This window comes from Quercus suber, unplaced genomic scaffold (genome assembly GCF_002906115.3).
Source record: "Quercus suber isolate HL8 unplaced genomic scaffold, Cork oak 2.0 scaffold_2, whole genome shotgun sequence".
Lineage (NCBI taxonomy): Eukaryota > Viridiplantae > Streptophyta > Magnoliopsida > Fagales > Fagaceae > Quercus > Quercus suber.
This window is the reverse complement of record NW_027069469.1, coordinates 2681800-2704403: the sequence shown is the minus strand read 5'-3', so window position 1 is coordinate 2704403 and position 22604 is coordinate 2681800. Positions and strand designations below refer to the sequence as shown.

The window sequence follows — 22604 nt, the reverse complement described above, 5'->3', positions numbered from 1 at the left end:
GCCCTCTTGTCCAAATAATAATATTTTATTATTATATATTTTTTGAGTCACTAAGGTGGTGTTTGTATTGCTCATAACCATATCTCAAAACCCATAACTCAAACTCATAACTCATAACTCATGTCTCTAATCCCACAATAACTCAAATCTCCCTACAATTTGTGTTTGGTTCCAAAACTGAGTTATATCTCTCACTCTTTAACTCTAACTTTTGGCAAAATGGTGAAGCCCACCCATTGGTATTGCATAGAATGGTAACATGGCTACCCATCACAAAACCCACAAAGAGACCGAAAGCCACAAACAGAATGATAACATCTCTCTTTCCATTCATTTTTCTGCTTTGCCATGCTTATTGCAAAACCCAAAAAGAGACCGAAACCCATAAGTCAAAAATCTCATCCCACGCTGCCAACAATACCATCATTGTCCAAACCCAGCAAGCAATTCACCAAAGACGAGTCCGAAAACCCTTTGTTAAGCAAACCCGACCCATTCAACATAATAAAAAACTAGTCCTCAGCCATGGTTGTGGGTTTGTGCTTATGGGTTTGTGTTTGTGTGTTTGATCGATGAACATGGTGGAGTGGGTTTGAAGAAGAAAGAAAGAAAAAGAAAAAGAAAGAAGAAAGAAGAAAAGAGAAACAAATAAAAAACCAAAAAAAAAAAACCTTTGAGGGTGGAGTGGGTTTGAAGAAGAAAGAAAGAAGAAGGAAAAAGGTGAAGTAGTATGAATGACTTGACAGTGACAAGTCAGAAAAATGGGCCCCACAAATTTTATTTTTTTACAACTTTGCCACTATAACTCATATTTCATAACTTGCAAACACAAATATATATATATATATAATTTAGTTTTCATCACTCAAACTCATTTTTTTGAGTTTTGAGTGATGAAAACAACACTCAAAAATTTTCCCAAACAAACTTTTTATTGTGGGTCCCACATTTTTTGGATTATGTGTGATATAACTCAGTTTCCTCCCCATCCAAACAACCCATAATTCTGTGCACATCAATTATTCCTAAAGAGTATCTTTGTTCGTTAAGATATATATTCATAGTTCCACTTCATAAAAATTACTTTTTACTAAGAAGCTCTCCCAGAGAGAATATTTTTGTGCATAAACATAGAATCAAAGAGAGAGAAATTGGCATAGTTCAATTGTTGAGCACGGACCTTGTAGTGCTTCTTCTTTGTATTATTGATCATTTTATCCTGAGAAGCAGACATCTGCATGAATCTCGAAGCACCACAGATTGTGTGATGGGTGAAAACAGATTTAAGAAGATTGTGTCAAAGCACAAAACATAAACTGTTCTGTGTCATTCATCCTTCATGAACTTAATCAATTCCACATCATGCATTCATCCTTTATGCATTTGGTCTATGAGTTGTTTAATTATTTTATAGATTTCTTTTCATATATTGAATCTATCTGTGTTCTTATTTATGATTAAATCTGTAGGTTGTTATTATTTACATTATCACAAACCAATCAAAATCCACGCGATTACCCCCCCCCCCCCAAAAAAAAAACTCCTTTACGCCAATTAACTAAATTTACATTTTTCATATATATATATATATATATGTATATGTGTGTGTGTGTGTGTGTGTGATAACTTCAAGATACAATTGATAATAAAAAAAATCCAACTATTGGTTTATATTAAGATGAAAACAAAATGCAACCATCATGAAATATTAAGCTGATGGACAGACCTAAAGAATACGAAAGAATAATCGTATTATTGAATGGTCTAAAAACCAATTAATGTCTTAGGTTGATGATAAAGAGCAATAATCATCATATAACGAATGAAGACAAAAACTTTATCTCTATACCAATTGATTTTTGGTTGACACGATGAATCGGATCATGAACTAATGATAAATAATACAAATTATGGAATTGAGCTGATGATAAAGAATACAAATTATAGTAATAGGTTTTTTGAGGTGGTGATAAAGAGTAATAATCATGTAACTTCCTATTTAGGCTTCTTTTTCCCCAAGATGTTGTAACATAGAGTTGCTTAGACTCGTAAAAATTATGCTTGTAAATCAATTGCTACTAAGACTTGGATGGGGTGGACATCTCCAATCTCCATCCTGGCTCAGTCATGCCCACTGTGTATCTATCATATCATATCATATCATATTATATATAATAAAAGTTGGGTTTAAACGCCGTGGTTACACCACGTGGCCTCACCAAATTGCACAAATTTTATTAAATTTTTAGATTTTTATAAAGAATTAAAAAAGAATAGTATGTGTGGGGGCATTTTTTACTTCAAAGGAAACTCATGAGTACTTTTTAGGCAAATTTTTGCTTTTGTCCCACATTGGAAGGGTTTCCTTCCTTTTAGCACCTTATAAGGCATGAACCAATGGCATTAGAGTACTACTAGTGCCATTGGTTCATGCCTTATAAGGTGCTAAGAGGAAGGAAACCCTTCCAATGTGGGACAAAAGCAAAAATGTACTCTAGTGCCATTGGTTCATGCCTTATAAGGTGCTAAGAGGAAGGAAACCCTTCCAATGTGGGACAAAAGCAAAAATTTGCCTAAGGAATACTCATGAGTTTCCTTTAAAGCAAAAAATGCCCCCACAATAAAAGGATGAACCAATGGCACTAGAGTACCACTAGTTTGGTTAACCAAACTAGTGGTACTCTAATTAACCAAACTAGTGGCACTCTAATGCCATTGGTTCATACCTTATAAGGTGCTAAGAGGAAGGAAACCCTTTCAATGTGGGACAAAAGCAAAAATTTTCCTAAGGAGTACTCATGAGTTTCCTTTGAAGCAAAAAATGCCCCCATAGTATGCTATCCGGACTCTAATTTATTCTTATCATTATACAAAGTTAGATTAACATTATTTTTTATTTGTTAGGATATATTTCTTAAATTAAGGGATAATATTTAACATACAAAAATTTAATTTAGATAATATTTATCATCTAATTAACGTTATTTTTTTATTTATTAGATATATTTCTTAATTAGGGGATAATATTTAACATACAAAAATTTAATTTGGATAATATTTATCATCTAAATTTTCAAAATTTTAATATTATTAATTTAATATTACTTTATTAGAATATCAAGCTACAAAGCTTGATTATTAAGGGATATCACAATCCAAATTCTTCAAGAGGTGATTAATATAAATCTATCCTAAGAAACAGTATATATCTCCAATAATTTGATAATCTCTATCTATCCCAAAAATCTCCGATAATTTGATAATCTCTGTCTATCTCAAAAAATAGTATATATATCTCCATTAATTTGATAATTTCTACGTTGATGACATTTAAAATTTAGAATTCTATTTGTTTATCTTCACACACGTCACTCCCTCTTAGCAAAAATCCTATTCATTTGTCTATAAAAAGAAAAATCCACACACACATCTCTCCCACAAAATTTTCTCTTAGTGGGTTTAGACTTTAGACTGCTAATCTCTTACTAAGGAAGTCATCTCAATAATTTTCATAGTTTGCGCAATCGCTACCAAGAAAATCATAATTTTCAGTTTGCACTATTGCTACCAAAAAATCATGACAATGTGAGTAATCCTTCATTCTTCCTCTTCTTCTATTTTTTTTAATGAATAATATTATAAATTATGCCACATGAGTACATAACAATGTGAGTAATCCTTCATACTTCCTCTTCTTCTATTTATTTATTTATTTACCTTTTTTAATTCCAATTTTTATGGAATAAAAACAAACATATTGATTAGATATCTTTAATTTCTATAAGATTTAAATGAATTATATTTCAAATGAAACTCTACCAATATATATAACCTTATATATCCTTTTTAGAGTGAATCTTATTTCAATATGTGAATGCTAATTAAATCTCATGACAATGTAGGTATGCATTCTTTCTTCTTTTATTATTATTATTTTCATTTTGTTTATTTTCTCTAGTGTTATTATTGGTTTTTGTCTTCATGTGATTTTAATTAATGAACTCAAAACATTCGAAAACATTGTCAAGTTTCTAAAGGCTCCTTCTTTGTTTTTGTATTTGTTTTTATTAAATTGATTAGGTTTTGTGTATTGGTTGCATTTTGTTTTGAACTAATTTTCTTAGCTTTGATCTAATTTATATGCTTAGGGTTAGGGTCTTAGAATTAATGATTAAATATGGTTAGAATTAATAGATTAATTTTAACAATTTTCTTATTTGATTTTTTTGTTACATCAAATTATCAAAATGTTCTACACGTGTATTCTTGAATTATCAACTTTAATTTTAATTTATAATATTATCAAGATTATATTAATTTTAGATTTATCAATTGTTTAGTACTTTTTTGTAAAATAATTATCAATTTAAAATTCAATTTGAAATTATCAATTTAATTTAGTTTTAAGAAAAAATCTTACCCCTTATTTTAGTGAAATAATTATTTACACTTGATAATTTTTTCTTTTATCTTTATTGAATCTATTAAAATATAAAATTATTTATATATTTATTTTATAAACTTTTTCGTAAAACCGTGCAACGCACGGGTTTATATCTAGTTTTCTTATATTTCTAACTGAATAAAATTACTCTGCCGCATTATTAAAAAAAATTAATAATAATAATAAATAAACACGTGTATTGCTGCATGCATATTTTGCATCACTGGTCATGTCTCCTGAGCTAAAAGCATGCATTTTGACACGTGTACTTTACATGCAACGATTGAATCAGCTCTCCTGGACTGAAATGACCCTATAGTGCGTGACCTATATCATCTTACATTCACGAATGAAATTAATAACCGGCATAAGAAAATCAAAAGATCAACTTAAATCAAAGGAAAAGAAAATGAAATGAAAATAGAATTTAAAGTTTACTAGGAGTAGAAATGTTGAATTCATTACAAAGACCGTAACATACCCCATAAATTAAGCAACAAAAAAAGAAGTTTATTCCAAACATAAAATAAACGAAACACACACACAACAAATGACCCATTCTTTAAGTACAGCTTGCATTATCATAAATATATATCGAGAGGCAGAGAGAATCACGATCAGATGCATGATGGTGCAGCTAGCTTAAGAGGCATGAGTTCCAGAGATGTGTTGCTGACCAAACTGCTCAGCCCTATCCTTCATCTCTCGAGCCTTACTAGCTAGCTTCAAGCGCGCATGGTCAAGTTGGTCCGCACCAGGTGGATGCTCCCCAGTCACGTACCTATAAATCCATGACAGAACCGTCAGTGCCGCAACACCGAACCCACCTGAAGCTATGAACCCCATGAAAATAAGCGCTACGGCAATGATCGCAGGGACAAGAACCGGACTGAATATCACGAACAGTGGGGTTGCTATGGTCAAGGCAATGACTGTAGCAGCTAGGATCAAGCCGGAGAGGATTAGGAGGGACCCACCTGCAGTGACTGCAGTGGCTGCCCTGACAACTTGTTGGGCCCAGCTTTGTTGGCCCGGTTGTTGTTGGTACTGGGATTGTAGTTGGAGCTCCGCCATTTTTTGATGAAGATTGATAGATCAGACGGTGGCGGATCAAAGGGGAAGTGTGTGTGTGTGTGTGTGAAAGAGGAGATGGGTGTGAAGATGGAGTGGCACGTGTTTCAGAAAAGGTGGCACGTGTTGCGGAGTTTGTCATGCAGGGGTTGCATGTAAACGAAGTGGCTTTGTTTCGGCACACGTCGTTTTTATCTTATTCCAGGCTTTGAGACAGAGAGATAGGGGTTTGGGAGGTTTCGACTTTCGAGCACTTCGATCTGCTGGAAATAATGGAGTGTAGACGGTTACGGCTTCAAAAATTTTGTTTAGGGTGTTTTTTAAGAAACATAAATTATATAATTTTATTTCTTTTTAGCTTTTAAGTAATTAGGTTTGATTCAATGTTATTAATTTCATTCTGTTCTGGCCGTAACAGTTGAAAAATACCGTTGTGGTAAACAAACCAGAACAGTAACCTACCCTACTCCACTTTGGAAAAAATTTCGGGGCATTCCGGTCTATTTCGGGTGTTTCGATAAATATCAACTGAAATTCAAGATTCGGCCGACATGAAGTTTGTGCTTAAAAAAAATATATATATATATATATATATTGTTCATAAAACCAAAACAAATTTACATTCTGTAAACCAAAAAAACCTCAAAATGAAAAAAAAAATGAAAAAGAAATGAAATGAACAAAGGTACTTGTACAGCTAAAAAAAAAAAATCGTATTGAGAAATTTGAGACTCAAAACTTAAGAAGAGATACTGCCACACTAGTATTGGTAGAAGACATAGAAGTTACGAATAAGGAGTAAGGCAAAATGTAGATGTAAAAGTGTAGATGAAGACATGATAAATTTTAAAAGTATGAAGTGTAAAAATTGAGGAGACAGAAGATGCGTGCGGTTAAGAATAAACAAGAAAAAATAATTAAAAATGAGAAGTAAGTAATATATATCTGGTGAAGAAAAATAATATTGTAATAAAAAATAATAAATTGTTGAAAATTGTATTGTATTGGGCAATGTACTTAATCGAAGGAATCAAGCCACTATTCAGCCTGTAATAGTTTTATTATAATTTTTTTTTTTCAAGTTTTAGTTCATTTTTTTTTTTTTTGAGTTTTTTCTTTTTGCTTGAAAGACCCCAATATATTGTTAAGTTACTTAAATTATGAACCAAAATTTAATTTTATTGGCATAAAAAAAATTCAGGGTGGTTCCAAAATTTTTTTTTAAAGGTAAATAGATATAAAATTTTAAATTATTATATAATTTTTTTTTTCAGGTCAGGGTGGTCTGGGAAGCGGGACCACCCTGGCCATAAGGTGGCGCTACCACTGAGTGTAGATCAGCTGATGATCAGAAACTAACAGTGAGAGAAGACAACTGTACATGACGAAAGCTTTATTGTCGATTAATAACATGTCACCTTGGAAATTAACTCTTTTGAGAAACTCTAGAAAATAGTTGTGATATATGTTAAGATCTTTTTCTTTTTTTTTTTGATTATTTTATATAAAAATAAAAAAATAAAAAACATGTGATAACTTTTTTTTTTGGGGCTGAATACGTGATAAATTGTAATTACTTAAGTAGTAAAAAAAAAAAAATATATATATATATATATATAAATTGTAATTACTTAAGTAGTAAAATATATATATATATATATATATATATATAGGACAAAGAATTTGTATTCCTGATTTGTTGTTCGTGCACCACTCATTTTATTATGAGCAAATTATACAAACCTTTCTTGAGGTCTTAAAAATAACACTTCTCTAAACGTTTTTTGAAATAATATTTTTCCTTTTGAAGTCTGTATAAATGCAACATTTAACTTTTGACTAACATAATATTTCTTTTCTAAAAAAATATCCTTATTAATTTACACATATCTAATACTTTTCGCTGTAAAATGTTTTCAACCACAAACCGCCAAAATTGACTACTTAGCCACTAAAGTTGCTAGTTTGGTGGTTTGACAACCTGAATGCTGACACTAGCTGCTCTGGTCACTAAAGCACTTGCTCAGATTAACGACTAGCCACTAGATGATGAAGAAAAGAGCCATGGTGCATTTTGTAAAATGTTTTTCCGAGTTTTTTAAGGTAAAATGTTTTATAATATTTTACAAAACACAATAAATTAGAATGAAACAAACACAATAAATTATTGAAATGGTTTTCCATAAAATATTTTATAAGCAAAACAAACTGAATATAATGAGAAGTGTCATGTATCCACAAATCTCAAAAGATGAGAGTGTCATTTCGTTTATAGTTTAGCTAAGAATTGTCAGGGACGTTTTTGTGACAAGAGCAAAAAATGCAAGATTAGCCCAAATCTCTCATTAGGTTCTTTACAAATGTTTATTTTGGAGAGTCAAGCCCAAAATTTCAAATGTATATGAACAAAAGGTTAATGATGCTTTAACAAGAGAGAAATCAAAATATCATAACTGAAATACAAGAAAATACAGAAAAAATACACAAGTCCGAAACTTTGACCCATGGTCAGCGAGAAGAGGAAATTGAGAGAGGTTGTGAGGAAGAGAGGGAAGGTTCTCATGTACCCATATTTCCACCCCTAATCTTCAAAATTGTGAGGATGCTAACTGGTTGAATTGGCTTTTGTTCTAAAGTTTCAGTTCTGCGGGAGAAAACGTGGTTTGTTGATTTTTGAGCTAAAGAGAGAGTTTTATATTGAGTTTGGGGTGTTGCTAATAACTGGGTTTTTGGTAGTATAAGAGACTTTTATCCCCCATGACACTAATTTGGTGTCTTGGCTTAGGTTGCTTTTGTTTAGGGAAGAGTTTGGCATGCTTTTAACGTGATTTGGGAAATGTTTGACTAAACCCTCATTGGCTCCCCCTTTTCAGTTGTTTCAGGCCATTGGGAGGCTCTCCTAAATGAGAGCTAGCAACTAAAGTTGGCCACTGAGAGCCAACTATTTTTAAAGGAAAAAAAAAAATGTTTGAGCAGAACTTTGGGCCACAATTAGCCAAAGCATAAAAACTGTTTTGGGATGAAAATTTTAGGTACAAAACCTCCTCCTTGCCCACTTGGTAGCACGCATAGGTTGGGTTCATGCAAAAGGTTTGAAAGAAACCGACCCATACCCTCCAAACCACACTTCCTCAATTTTCCCAAATATGTTGCATGGGCTTGGGCTATACTTAAAAGAATAAAAAAAATAATGTAATACATGAATTGATTCCACAAGGAAGTTGGGCTTGGTTGAATCGGGATTGTACAAAATGTGTTATGAAAATAGATACCAACAAGAATCTTATTTAAGAAATAAATATTCCTATTAATTTACACAAACCTATGTAAGAGACCGCAACTAATATGAGAGACCGCAACCTCAACCCACTTGTTTTATTGGGCCAAATCCATATGAATAGGTGAGGTCATGCTGAAGCCTCTCAAAATGGCGATTTGACTAATTGTATCTTTTCTCCAAGATTGAGAGTTATACATTGAAATCACCACTTATATAATTGATGAAAAAATCCTATGTGACAAATATAGTAATATACCTCATTTAATTGAAATTCAAAAAATGAATTAACATCGAATTGAACATGACAAGAACATTACATGACTTTGATCCTAAATTTAATCTAAGAAAAAGTTACAAGGCTTGGATGTCTTAGTTACATTATGAAAATATGAAATTACATGTGAAAATTCCAAATTTGGGAATCATTTATCTAAGTTTGGAGGCTAAAAAGATGAAAATTACATGTGAAAAGGCCTAATCTATGAATCACATAGGGGCTTGAATATTGGACTCATACGCATTATTGGGCGTACGATGAAGAAGATGTGCACGAGTTGCTACTAGAACTTGTATCTTTTGAATTGTTTACTTTCTATCTTTCGCATTCGTCAAACAATTTAATAAATGGAATCTCATATAAAATGTCTCACAATTTTGAAAATAGATCTTTGCAAATTGTATTGTGATCATCTCTCTCTCTCTCTCTCTCTCTCTCTCTCTCTCTCTCTCTCACACACACAAAAGTGGTTGGAAGATACAAGACACCAGGGGAGAGGGGGTGTTTAGCTATTAGGTGGCGTTTGGTATGGGGGAAGAAGATGTGCATGAGTTGCTGCTAGAACTTGTATCTTTTGAATTGTTTACTTTCTATCTTTCGTATTAGTCAAACAATTTAATAAATGGAATCTCGTATAAAATTTCTCACAATTTTGAAAATAGATCTTTGCAAATTGTACTGTGATCATCCCTCTCTCTCTCTCTCTCTCTCTCTCTCTCTCTCTCGTACACACACAAAAGTGGCTAGAAGATATGGGGGAATACACATTACTCTTGGCATCCAGATTCCTAGCTAGGAATGTGATGCCTTGCAATCTGGATGCCTAGGAATATAACTATTCTTATGTTTGGTTTAATTGGGAATGTGAGATTATAATGTTTAGTTTATTCCTAAGAATCTTAACTGAATTACTTATTTTTCCCATTCTATCCTTAAATTTTTAAATCCAATATAAGTCTTTAAAAAAAAAATAATCTTCTTCTAAATAAATAATGAAAAGCAAAATATAAACTATAAATATGACATATTCATTAAAACTATAGTCTAAAAGAAGAAAAGATGAATACATCAACAGAGTTGTCTATCTTGTTTATATTGTTTTGGTGGGAAAAAATAATGTTGTTTTGATGGGAAGCGATAAAGACAAAGGAAAAGATATTGATGATTTATTTTATATTTTATCTCAATTGCTTAAATGATAAGGAAAAATTGTTAAAATTGTTAATTTATAAAAAATTCAATTTCCTTTAAATTTGAAAATCTGGATACCCACCTGTTTCAAAAGGAAATTTACATTCCTACTAAAAAGGGGTTAAAGGGAAAATTGAGATTTCCCTGACATCTAATTTCCTAGTGTGATTTGCAACCAAACATAGAAATTTTTAAACATTTTTAGGAATCCTAGAACATTACTTAGTACCCAACGCCAAATTATAGTTGATCCTTTTATTATTTAAAAAGGATGCAATTGTAAAATAATTTCAAATCTCTCCCATCTTCCATAGATATCTCAACAATTTTTACAACATCTGTGGGTGGAACAAGCTCTAACTATAAAACTTCATTTATAAGGTGGACAGGCTTTTTATAAATTTTTTAAAAAATTTATTAACAGGCCCAAATAAATAAAAAAAACCCACACCAAAGTCCACATCCAATCAATATTTGACTTCCCAGTTCCCATCACTTGTATTATTTCAACATCAGCAGTTTTTGAAATGCGCTAATAAGTAATAATCTTTTCTTGTTTTGATAGAGCTTTATCCAAAACTTCTCAAATTTTACTTTTTTAATCACACGCACTGCACTTCTCAAAATGTTGCCACAACCCACGTAGTCTTCAGTGGATCTGTGGAACGTCGAACATTAATTCGGCCGTGGATGTTATAACTTTATGTATTGGGCCGTCGCTCTTTTTTCCTTTTTTTTTTTTTCCTTTTTATTTATTTATTTATAGAGCCTTTGCTCCTTTTTCTTATGAGAGGAGAGTTGAATAATGAATCTATATTCTTAATAAGAAAATTCTCTATTTCGTCTTCAATTTTTGGTGTACCAAAATATTTTCATATAAATTCCTAAACTCTCTAAAGTACTACTATCTTTTAGTTGAATAATTTTAAATTTAAAAACACAAACTAGTTAAAAGAGTAATTTATTATTTTTAAAATAATTCCTAACTTTAAGGCTTTCAAAATTTTATCAAAATCCTAAAAATTAGAACAATATCTCTATCTTACTTTTTTTTTTTTTTTTTTTTTGAGAAACATCTCTATCTCACTTTTAAACATTATTTCATTAAACCTAAAATTAAAAAAATAAAAAAATCTTATTGCACGTGCAAAGTGCGTGTGAGAAATCTAGTTTGAATATAATAGAGTTATTTTTTGAATAATGAATCTTTGAAATTGATGCCAAAATCATGGAATTATATTCTCAAAAAAGTTGAAATTGATGCCAAAATGCAATAGCTTTTTAGTTCAACTAATTGACATCTTCTAGTGTTTCTAACAAAGATATTAAGGGTTTAAATTCTCTCTCTCTGGTGTATCTATCGAATTATAATATTAAAAAAAGGTTGAAATTAATTAAATAAAAACCAATATTAGAACAAACACCACTTATCCAATAAACCAGTAGCCACAAAACTGTCAAAATAGTATAGATAAAATTTGAAAAGCATCAAAATGGCTTTTATCAACCTCATAACCACTACTTTTCACAAACGAAAATTGAAAAAATTTTCGTATAAATTCAATAATGCTTAGTTTAAAGAGTATGCAAATTGGTTGTAGTTAGGGGTGTTCACCAAACTGTTCAAACCGCATGACCGCCCCCAAACCAACCAAAACCGCTTGCAAAATAGAGTAACCGCACCACATCGCAAGTAGTAATGAACTGCACTGCATATTGAACTATATTGTGCAGTGCAGCGTGTGGTTTTATAATAAGAAAACCACACAAAACCACACCACACTACTCTCATATATATATATATATATATATATATATATATATATATTTAAAGTAAGTGGCTTGCCCAAAGTTAGTGTGTTCCAATTGCACATTATAAACGACTTTGTTTCGATTAGATACAAAATCGAAAGTTCAAAACCTCATTCACTTGTCCATCTCATACTCTCACTCTTCTCTCTTGATACCCTCTCACTCACAGTAGGCATGACTAGTCATGTATATGGTAAATTGTTATGAACCTTATGGTTGTGTTTGTTAAGCATCTTTGTGTTACAAGTTATATTTATTTAACATGTATAATTGTATATGATTTATTGTCATGGATTATTATTTTGCTTTGTATATATTTGTAGTACTTTTAGTTTATTGTCAATCTATCATGTTTCTTTTTCCTTTTGTCTTGCATGTATTTGTGTTACTTTTTTTGTTACACAAGTTTATATATTAAAAAAAAAAAAAAAAAAAACTTGTTGTCACATTGTCATAGTTATTAATAATAAACTAGTAATTGGCTATAACATCTTGAAAAATAAACTAACTTAAAACCGACCAAACTACACATTATATACCACACTATACATGTGATTGCAAAATTAAGGTGTAGTGCGATAATGATTTTGGCCAAACCACACCACAAAATGTGGTGCCAAAAATAACTCAAAATCATACTAAATTGCACCATGAACACCCTAGTTGTAATATAATATTAAAAAAATATTTTTTTTAATAATAAAAAATATCATATATATATATATATTATTAAGAGTTTGCATCCCCCAAGAAAAATATCTTGGCTTAGTCACTGATAGGTGCTGTTTGGATTCGCGTGATTACACCAAAGATAAAGTTACTATTCATGTATTATTTATGTACTGTTTATGGGACCCATAATCACTTTATTCAGAAATTAAATATAAGTCCCACAATACTATTCATATATTTAAAAATTATTTTGTTATAGTATTTTTAGTTTTTAATTTTTAATTTTAACAAAAATAAATTGTATCTAAACAGACCTATACTATGCATAACGCATGCAATTGACTGAAAATAACGTGATGGAGTTATACCGGTGATGTCTACTAATTAATTCAACCTGTCTGTCGATTGTCTGTACTGTTAGCTCTGCATTATTATCAGACAAGTTAGGCAGAAAGGCAATGCAAACACATTAATTGGATTTCTCATCAAAAAAAAATTCTCATGGAAATTATGTATGAAAAGGTCTGTTTTGTCCCGTTGTATTTGATGGAATCATAGGTATACATCTAAGTTTTGACTCCAGGAGGGTCAGTCCAATAGAAATTAAAAAAATAAATAAATAAAATGACTGTGGTTTTAGATACAAGATTTTCGTGGAAATCTCCTGCTTGACTTCTGAATATGGCTCACAAAGAAATCTATCCTATAGCACCCAAAAAAATTAAAGGACCAATTCTAAAATGGACATAACATGTCGGAGCAAGTATGAAACTACTTTTCATTTGATTCCTTTCAAACTGAAACTTTTTTGCAGTTCTCACTTCTACTTCACTTTTTATAGGCCTTTCCGCAATTTCCTTCCGCTTGGGTTACCAGTGGGTCCGGTTATAATAATCTCAACTCAATCACAATTTGATTCGGTTTACATTTGATTATGGTTCCAATTTAAAACATTGGCTCTAGTCTTAGCTAATCTATAAACTTTAATTAAACTCAAATTGGATATCTCTATTGTTGTTATGATATTGTGATAAAATGATTAAATTGATAAATTTCAATCGTTGTGGACTCTTAATATGAAATGTCATACAATCATACTATGAGGTATGAGGAATGAGGAAAAATAGATGAGTATAGTCAAGAAAAAAAAAACCCTGGATTAGCTTATCTGGGAAAATAGATGCCACTCTGAAAAAAAATTTACGACAATGCAAGAATTTAAGCCCAAGGTGAATCATGAGCTTCCAATGAAATCATGATTTAATCATAATTAAAATGCTGGGTTAAGCGAACCTTTTGCCAGGTTAAACGGCTAGTTGACCTCACATTTTCTATGGTATTGTTAATATCAGGATATTGTTAGGTCAAGAACCACACCAAATTCTCCTCATTTGAAACCATTAATTTTTTCTACGAGCGACTAAGTGTTGACATAGCCATGCATAGGGATAGGGTTAGGCATAAACTGTTGATGGGAACATGGAATAGGGGAAAAGTATTCACCAACCCCCTAATAATTAATAGCCAACCTAGAGGGAAAATCATATGCAAAGTTGGTTAGTGAATATGTGTAATCCAATTAAAATAAAATGAGGATATAAAAAGGAAGAGGAAAATGGTACACCATATAGTTTTTTTATTTTCAATTTATAATTTAATAATTACAAAGGAGGAGATAAGATCCGAAACCTAGACATCTCTGTTAAAAATATCAAGAAATCTTAATTGAGCAACAACCTATAAAAACCTTAAACTGTATAATTTTTATTATAACATGTATTTATTTCCGAGACAAAACAATGTGTAATTAATTTTCTATCAAAAAACTCAAACAGGAGAACATAATCCATTATAATTAGGGATGGCAAAATCAACCCAAACCCATTTGCTCACCCAAACCCACCCACTTAAAATAGACCCAAACCCATCCAATTATTAGTTGGGTTAAATGGGTATTAACCCAATTAAACCCAATTAACACTAATGTTTATTGGGTTTTAATTGACTACCCAATTACACCAAATTAACACTAATGTTTATTGAGTTTTAATTGGGTACCCAATTACCTAACCCCAAAAACTACTAAAACTACTAAAATTACCAAAATACCCCCTCAACCTAAAAAATGACCAAAATAACACATAAAACTACAAAATGACCAAAATACCTCTCGAAACCCAAAAAATGACCAAAATACCTCCCGAAATCCAAAATATGACCAAAATACCTCCCGAAATCCAAAATATGACCAAAATACCCCCGAAACCCAAAAATGACGAAAAATACCCCTGAAATCCAAAAAATAACCAAAATACCCCCGAAACCCAAAAAATGACAAAAATACCCTTGAAACCTAAAAATGACCAAAATACTCCCAAAACCCAAAAAAAAAAATGACCAAAATATCCCTAAAACCTAAAAATGACCAAAATACCCCCAAAACTTAAAAATGACCAAAATACCCCAGAAATCCAAAAAATGACCAAAATACTCCTGAAACCTAAAAATTACCAAAATACCTTTGAAACCTAAAAAATGGCCAAAATAACCCCGTAGCCTAAAAAATAACCAAAATAACCCTAAAACCTAAAAAATGAACAAAATACCCTCAAAACCTTAAAAATGAGTAAAATACACTCGAAACCTAAAAAATTGCCAAAATAATCCCAATGCCTAAAAATTGATCAAAATAACCTAAAAACCTAAAAATGACCAAATTAACCCCGAAGTCTAAAAATTGACAAAAATAACCCCGAAACCTAAAAATGAACAAAATACCCCCCCTAAAACTATAAAATGACCAAAATACCCCCTAAACCTAAAAAGTGACCAAAATACCCCTTAAACCTAAAAAATGACCACAATACCCTCAAACCTCTAAAGTGACGAAAATACCCCTAAACCTTTGAAATGACCCAAATAAACCCAAAACCACTAAAATGGCCATAAACAACATGAAACCTCTAAAATTACCAAAAATACCCTGAAATGTCTAAAACGACCAAAATACTCTAAACCTATAAAACGACCAAAATACCCCTCAAAATATCTAAAATGACCAACATACAACTAATCCTATAAGATGAAAAAAATACACTCGAAGCCTCTAAAATTCCTAAAATAGGGGTTGGGTATCTTAGTCATTTTTTAGGTTTATGGGTATTTTGATCATTTTTTATGTTTAGGGAGTATTTTGGTCATTTTTTAGTTTTATGGGGGATTTGGTCATTTTTAGGTTTAGGGTGTATTTTTATCGACTTACAGGTTTAATGAGTTTTTTTTGTCATTTTATGGGTTTTGGGGGTATTTTGATAATTTTTAGGTTTCAGGAGTATTTTGGTCATTTTTTGGGTTCTAAGGGTATTTTGGTCATTTTCAGGTTCTCGGGGGGTATTTTGGTCATTTTTTGGGTTTTGGGGGTATTTTGGTCATTTTCTGGGTTTCAGGGGTATTTTGGTCATTTTTTAGGTTTTGGAGGGTATTTGGTAATTTTAAGGTTTTGGGGATATTTTGGTCATTTTTTAGGTTCTGGGGGTATTTTGGTAATTTTTTGCTTTCAAGGGTATTTTGGTCATTTTTTGGGTTTTTGGGGTATTTTGGTTATTTTCTAGATTTTGGAGGTATTTTGGTAATTTTTTTGGGTTTTGGGGGTATTTTGGTAATTTTCAGGTTTTGGGGGCATTTTGGTCATTTTTGAAAATTTTAGAGTACTTTGGTCATTTTCACTTTAGTGGCATTTTGGTCATTTTGATAATTGGGTAATTGGGTGGGTTGGGGTTTACCCATAATAATTTGGTTGGGTTGAATTTGGGTTATAAGGAATTAGTTAAATGGGTTTTAAATGGGTAAATGAGTTTTATATACCCAACCCAATTATGCCCACCCCAAACCCGCCCAAACCCGCCCATTTGCCACCCCTACTTCCAAACATGGCTCCCATATTTTCAAAAATCCTTGACTTCTGTTGGTTACCATAAATAGGTATATTTTTCCCGCTCTGGCGACCACCAGCTACTTGACCATCACCACCAAAATTCTTGGGAAAGTGCACCGGCCATAGTTGCAGATTTTGCACCAGATTAAAAATTCTTCAGTTCTTTATGGATCAGAGACCAGCCAGCGCGATTGAGACTTGTTGGTATCATAACACAACCTCTCCGTGCCCCACCATAAAAAACCGATATAGCAACAAAGAGACCGGCCCTATTTGATCTACCACAAAACTCTATCAACTTCCCATCCTTCCTGAGTCTCTTACAATGGACATCAGGTCCTGGCATCCAATCACAGATATCAGCAAAACAATTAAGAATCCATTCCATGCCTCTACAACCCACCCAAATAGAGCTTTTAACATTCCGGCGTGTCTCATGCAAGGCATATGAATCAAACTGCCCCCCATCAAAAGAAAAAGAAAATAATTTTGCATCAATGTGAAAAGACCTATTACTGCCATCTTGACCTGAAGATTGAGACGTAGGAGAGATCTTTTGTGAGGTTTCTATGGTGGGTATATTTGGTGTGGTGTGTGAGACAGGTACATGGTTAGGCAGTTTAGGCAGAGAAAGGCTAGACACCTGAGGTGGTGGAGGTGGTGGGGATGGGGTAGGCAAAATTGGAGGGGGATAAAAGTGAGGATATGGGGAAAAACCAAACTGTGGTGGAAAACAAAAAAGGAAAAGGAGGAGAAGGATTTGGCGATGGTACTTATTTGATGTATGCATACAAATCTCAAGGGGGAATGCCATTTTTTGAAACATTTGGGTGATTTTCATTTTGTGAAACCTTAAGGGATGTTGGTATAATATGCTCTTAATTTTATTATAAATTTTTTGCTAAAATCCTTTGTACACATTCTAAATTTAAAGTGATTATAATATGTCTTCTAAAATTCCAATTTTATTATTTTCGTCCTTGAAAGTTTGCAATCAGTGTCAGTGTATAAAATGAACAAGTAAAAGGAGAAAATATATATATATATATATGTGTGTGTGTGTAATATATAAAGAAAAAAGGAAACGAAATCCACTTAGTGCAACCACAATTTGTAGGAAACAACTTTTAATATATGGTACTCTATTTTAGATATATGTGCTTTTGTTTTATTAACAATTCCAACTTAGTGGATCTAATTCAGAGGTTGATTCAATTGGTGAAAGTAACCTCTAGACTTTTTTATTGCATTCTCTTCAACTTTTACGATTGTGAAAAAATGGATTGGACAGAAATTGGACAGGCATTATGAATTACAAAAATGAAGATACTCAGCTTAAGATGTCATGAAGTTTGCTTNACCCCTTGGCAGGATAACGTTGATCAGAGTGAACCACTTGAGTACCGATAAGGCCTCTGATGGGACGGACGGCCAGAAAAAAAGGCAAATAGATGATCAACAGATGGAAGGAGGGGATAGGAAGATGAAAACTATAAAAGAAAAGCTAGTAAAGTAAAAAAAGGGGGGGGGGGAAAAAGAGAGAACAAGAAGGCCTCCTCGGCCACGGGCCGAGGAGCATCCCCCATTTGTAAATACACTCTTAGCATTTTTTATAAGAAAAGTTCATGCATGGTGATCGATGGCCAGCACCTAAACCTTTCAATCCACTCTCTATAAATTTATTGTTTGGGCTGGTTGGGCTGAAAATCCATTCGTATTCAGGGTCAATCCAAATTGGGTCCCTACAACACTAATTGGTTTTTGGTGTAAGCGAAGATTGAATCTCAGATGTTTTATTCAATTATCAGAAATTTTACTATTTAAGTTAACTGGAACCCACTTATTAATGTTTTGACCTAATAATAAAAAATAATCATATAGAACGGAATTCGCTTCATAGTTATAAATCTATTGTTGTTTCTATTAAAAAAAATGACATTATAAGTTACATAATAATATGTTAGGGCAAAGCACCATTCATCACATCGTACCAAGAATGACACACGAGTTTGAAATGATGGAGGTAGTCTTTTTTTATCTTCCTCCACGCTTAATAATGATGGAGACAAATGAATAGCTGACAACTTTTTTTTTTTTTTTTTTTCCCCCTCTGTGGATGGGAATTCAATCTTGCTTGATGAATTGGGTCGCAACCAGCAGCGATGTGGGTGTGCACAAGTCTAAAAATTATCATTGATTAGACCGAGAATACTGGAAAATGTCGTGGTCCAATCTCACATTGTCTACATGCAAAATCTCTTATTAATTTCATATTTGAGGTTTAAGATTTAAAATATTTGGACAATTACTTTTTTTTTTTAGAAACGGACAATTACTATAATTTTTAATATAAAATAAAAACAAATGCAAAATGACTTCTACCACAAGATATTCAAGCATGATGAATGTGTTGGTCATTTATAACGGTGTGCAGTATGTTGTCAATGTATGATCAAGTTGTTGGAGAGGAACCAAAGGAAAATGGGGGTCATCAAAAGAAGTATATTTCTAATAAAATAATAGAAGAACTCTTACAAAGAAATCAAATTATATTATTTGGATTTTTAAAAATAGAATTCATGAATTATAAATGAAAAAAAAAATCAATAATTCACGATTAAATTATTCAAGAATTATCCATCCAATTAGATGAAGGAATAATTACTGTCGATACATCCCCAAAATTTTCGGACAACGATGAGTACAACTTCAACCACCTTCAATCGTGATGTGCATACATACAGAAACAAAAACGACACTACACTACTAGAACTCCATGTGTTCCTAAAATGTGCACAGTGGGTGAGGATTATAAAAGTGATCAATTTTAATAATGGTTCGGGAGTCCACTAATCATTGGGTTTTTCTAGGTATGATTGATCACTTATATTCATGAATTCAGAAGTTTGGTTATACATGGGGAAGGCATTAGGAACCTTATGATGCCTATTGCATAGAGAATTTTCTGAAATGTTGCTAGGATTTGGACAAGTGGTATCCATATGATGCTACCACATAGTAATGTATTTCCAGCCCTTTTCATTAATTTAAATTCATTCTTTTTAATGGGCAAGTAACAATGTGACACTTACCCAATAATAAGTGGACCTTAAATTAAAATTGGACACCCTCAATAAAAATGTTAGGATAATTAGACGGATTTTCAAGAGATAAATATCATGGGACCAGTTAAGATAGATGGGGAACTTTCTGACCCAATTAAATATAATGACAAGCATTTTCTTAAAAAATCCAACTAATTTCCTAAATTAAACTGTCGTTCTAAGAATGTTCCAAAGTTAATTTTTTTGCCAATTTGGGCTCATCAGAGTAAAAGGGAGATTATAGTAACACATTAGAAAATATCTCTAACGTACTCTAAGGAAAAATAAATATCAGTTTATGAAATAAAGCACATTTTTCATGGCAAGTTCCAATTTGGACAATTTTCATATTTTCACAATAATTCAGTCAATTCAAATCTTATTTTTGTCCTTAAATAAACAATCTGAATGGAATTGCACAATTCTTAATACAAGACTAAAATAAATCCAATGAATCCATAAATTTAAAACTAGAATTCCCAAAAAATTTAGTGTGGAACAAAATACGACAATTATTAAATTTCTATTTATTCATTTATTATTATTTTTTTATACAAAATATAAATTCTACTATAGTCTAATCTAAGTATATATGTGTGTGAAGCTCCTCACTAGAGTCTTGAACTTCGACCCTTACTCTCCACACTTACAAACACTTATACTTGTGGAGTGACCATGACACCAAGAGTGTGCGGTGGTTTTCTATTTATTTGTTTCATTGAAAACCATTATTAAAATGAATAATGAAAAGTTGTCTCTCGAATTTTTAATTAGCCCTTTTCCTTATTCTAATCAAAACCTTTATAAAGATTAGAAAATGGAAAAACAAAAAGTGGACTTTACCTGTTGAATCATGACTAAATCTATTATTCAAATATTAAATATTGAAAAGATGAATCATTGGTTTTTTTTTCTTTCAAGGTCCGACATAACTCCTAGTAAAAATGAAAGAGAGTATTAGTTCCATCAGTTCATTTCCACCTACATCAAAAGAAATTCTGTTGATGTCTTTTGTAGATTGGACACCATTAAATTCATATTTCTTTTGAGAATCAGATTCAATAAAATTCAATTATGCAATTAGTAAGGTTCTTCAAACCCGTTTGTTGCAAGAGGAATGACTCACAGTAGATTCATAATATTTTAACAGAGAACCCCCAAAACCAAAATGATGAGCTCAACCACCACCAGGTGGATCACCACATTTGAAAAACGGAGCTGGCTGGCAGGGTGGTCCATGGGCTTGTGATAATCTGGCACCACACGAACACGACCCCCCATAAATGTTTGAAAAGAAAAGGGGAAGGCTAGGTGTTTGTTGATCTGGCAACATTATACACCCCCACCACAAGGAATCTAGAGCCTATAAAAAAGAAACAAAGAAAAACATTGCAGTAAATAAATTACACGACAGTGTTGCTGAACGAAACCAAGTTAAATAATGAACAGCTCCAGTATTGTCAAGCTTACGTATTTTAAAAATCTATTTTTTTATCCTAATGATTGAGTTATATATTTTTATTACATAACTTATAAACAAGCGGGCATTTGGTCTAGTGGTATGATTCTCGCTTTGGGTGCGAGAGGTCCCGAGTTCGATTCTCGGAATGCCCCAATTTTTATTTATTTTTTGTGACTTTTTTAGTGCCCAACCGTTGACGCATCAAAACACTAGAATGTTGTATTTGGTTTTGTAATTTTTGGCTTTTGACCCATTATCCTAAAACCCTGAATCCCTCTCGTATGAACCCTAAAACCTAAATTTTGAACATTTTCTTTCATCGATTCGAATAATTTTCTTTTTTATTTAAGAAAGAGAGAGAGAGATGGTGTTTGGGCAGGTGGTGATTGGTCCACCAGGATCAGGGAAAACCACTTACTGCAACGGCATGTCTCAGTTCCTCAAACTTATCGGAAGGTCTCTTTTCTTTTTTTCCTTTTTATTTCGTTGGACCCGAATTTGTAAACTTATTCTTAGTTAGCTGGAAAAAATTAAAAATTGTATACTTAAACCTGTAACATCTACAAGCTTTTCTTTCAAGTTATACAGTTTTAAGGCAATATTAAGGGCTTGAGTTTATATGTTTCTTCTTCTATGCGGAAATAATAATGGTATGATATTAATGTGATGTTCTTTTGTTGTTGGATTGCACAGGAAGGTTGCTATTATCAATTTGGATCCTGCTAATGACTCTTTGCCGTATCCTTTTCCACTTTATTTATATATGGGTTTATAGTGTTTGTTGTTTTGGTTGTAGTGTGTTGAGATAAAGTTTCCTTTACGAAATTATATAGGTACGAATGCGCTGTGAACATTGATATTCTTCTTCTCTTAATAGAACGATAAGTTACACACACAAAAACCCGGTAAGTTTTTGAACCCACCTAGTTGATAAGCATTACACTCATCGGACGCAAATTAACAAGGACGCACACACAAGCTCACCTCCATTCGGACCAAGAGAATGCTCTGTCATTACATCACTTAGTTTTATAAGATCCTCAATGTTCACAGCGCATTCGTACCTATATAATTTCGTAAAGGAAACTTTATCTCAACACACTACAACCAAAACAACAAACACTATAAACCCATATATAAATAAAGTGGAAAAGGATACGGCAAAGAGTCATTAGCAGGATCCAAATTGATAATAGCAACCTTCCTGTGCAATCCAACAACAAAAGAACATCACATTAATATCATACCATTATTATTTCCGCATAGAAGAAGAAACATATAAACTCAAGCCCTTAATATTGCCTTAAAACTGTATAACTTGAAAGAAAAGCTTGTAGATGTTACAGGTTTAAGTATA

The 22604-nt window shown here is 32.2% G+C and overlaps 1 protein-coding gene, 1 long non-coding RNA gene and 1 other non-coding gene across 3 annotated transcripts; 2 read left to right on the top strand and 1 right to left on the bottom strand.

Moving 5' to 3' along the window:
* Positions 1 to 4933: 4933 nt before the first annotated feature.
* On the bottom strand, positions 4934 to 5586 carry LOC136062213 (oleosin Cor a 13-like). The gene has a single exon (XM_065761028.1). It carries the CDS (start codon positions 5516 to 5518, stop codon positions 5087 to 5089), a length of 432 nt encoding a protein of 143 aa, XP_065617100.1. The 5' UTR covers positions 5519 to 5586; the 3' UTR covers positions 4934 to 5086.
* Positions 5587 to 21327: 15741 nt separating this feature from the next.
* Positions 21328 to 21399, top strand: TRNAP-UGG (transfer RNA proline (anticodon UGG)). Its single transcript has one exon. It is a non-coding gene; the product is annotated as a tRNA-Pro (tRNA).
* On the top strand, positions 21391 to 22111 carry LOC136064561 (uncharacterized). Its single transcript, XR_010626198.1, has 3 exons — positions 21391 to 21703; positions 21941 to 21985; positions 22081 to 22111. It is a non-coding gene; the product is annotated as an uncharacterized LOC136064561 (long non-coding RNA).
* The last annotated feature ends 493 nt before the right edge of the window (positions 22112 to 22604 follow it).

What these genes read in the sequence shown, in the direction of transcription:
- LOC136062213 (XM_065761028.1), bottom strand. Translation starts at nt 5,518, where the DNA reads ATGGCGGAGCTCCAACTACAATCCCAGTACCAACAACAACCGGGCCAA.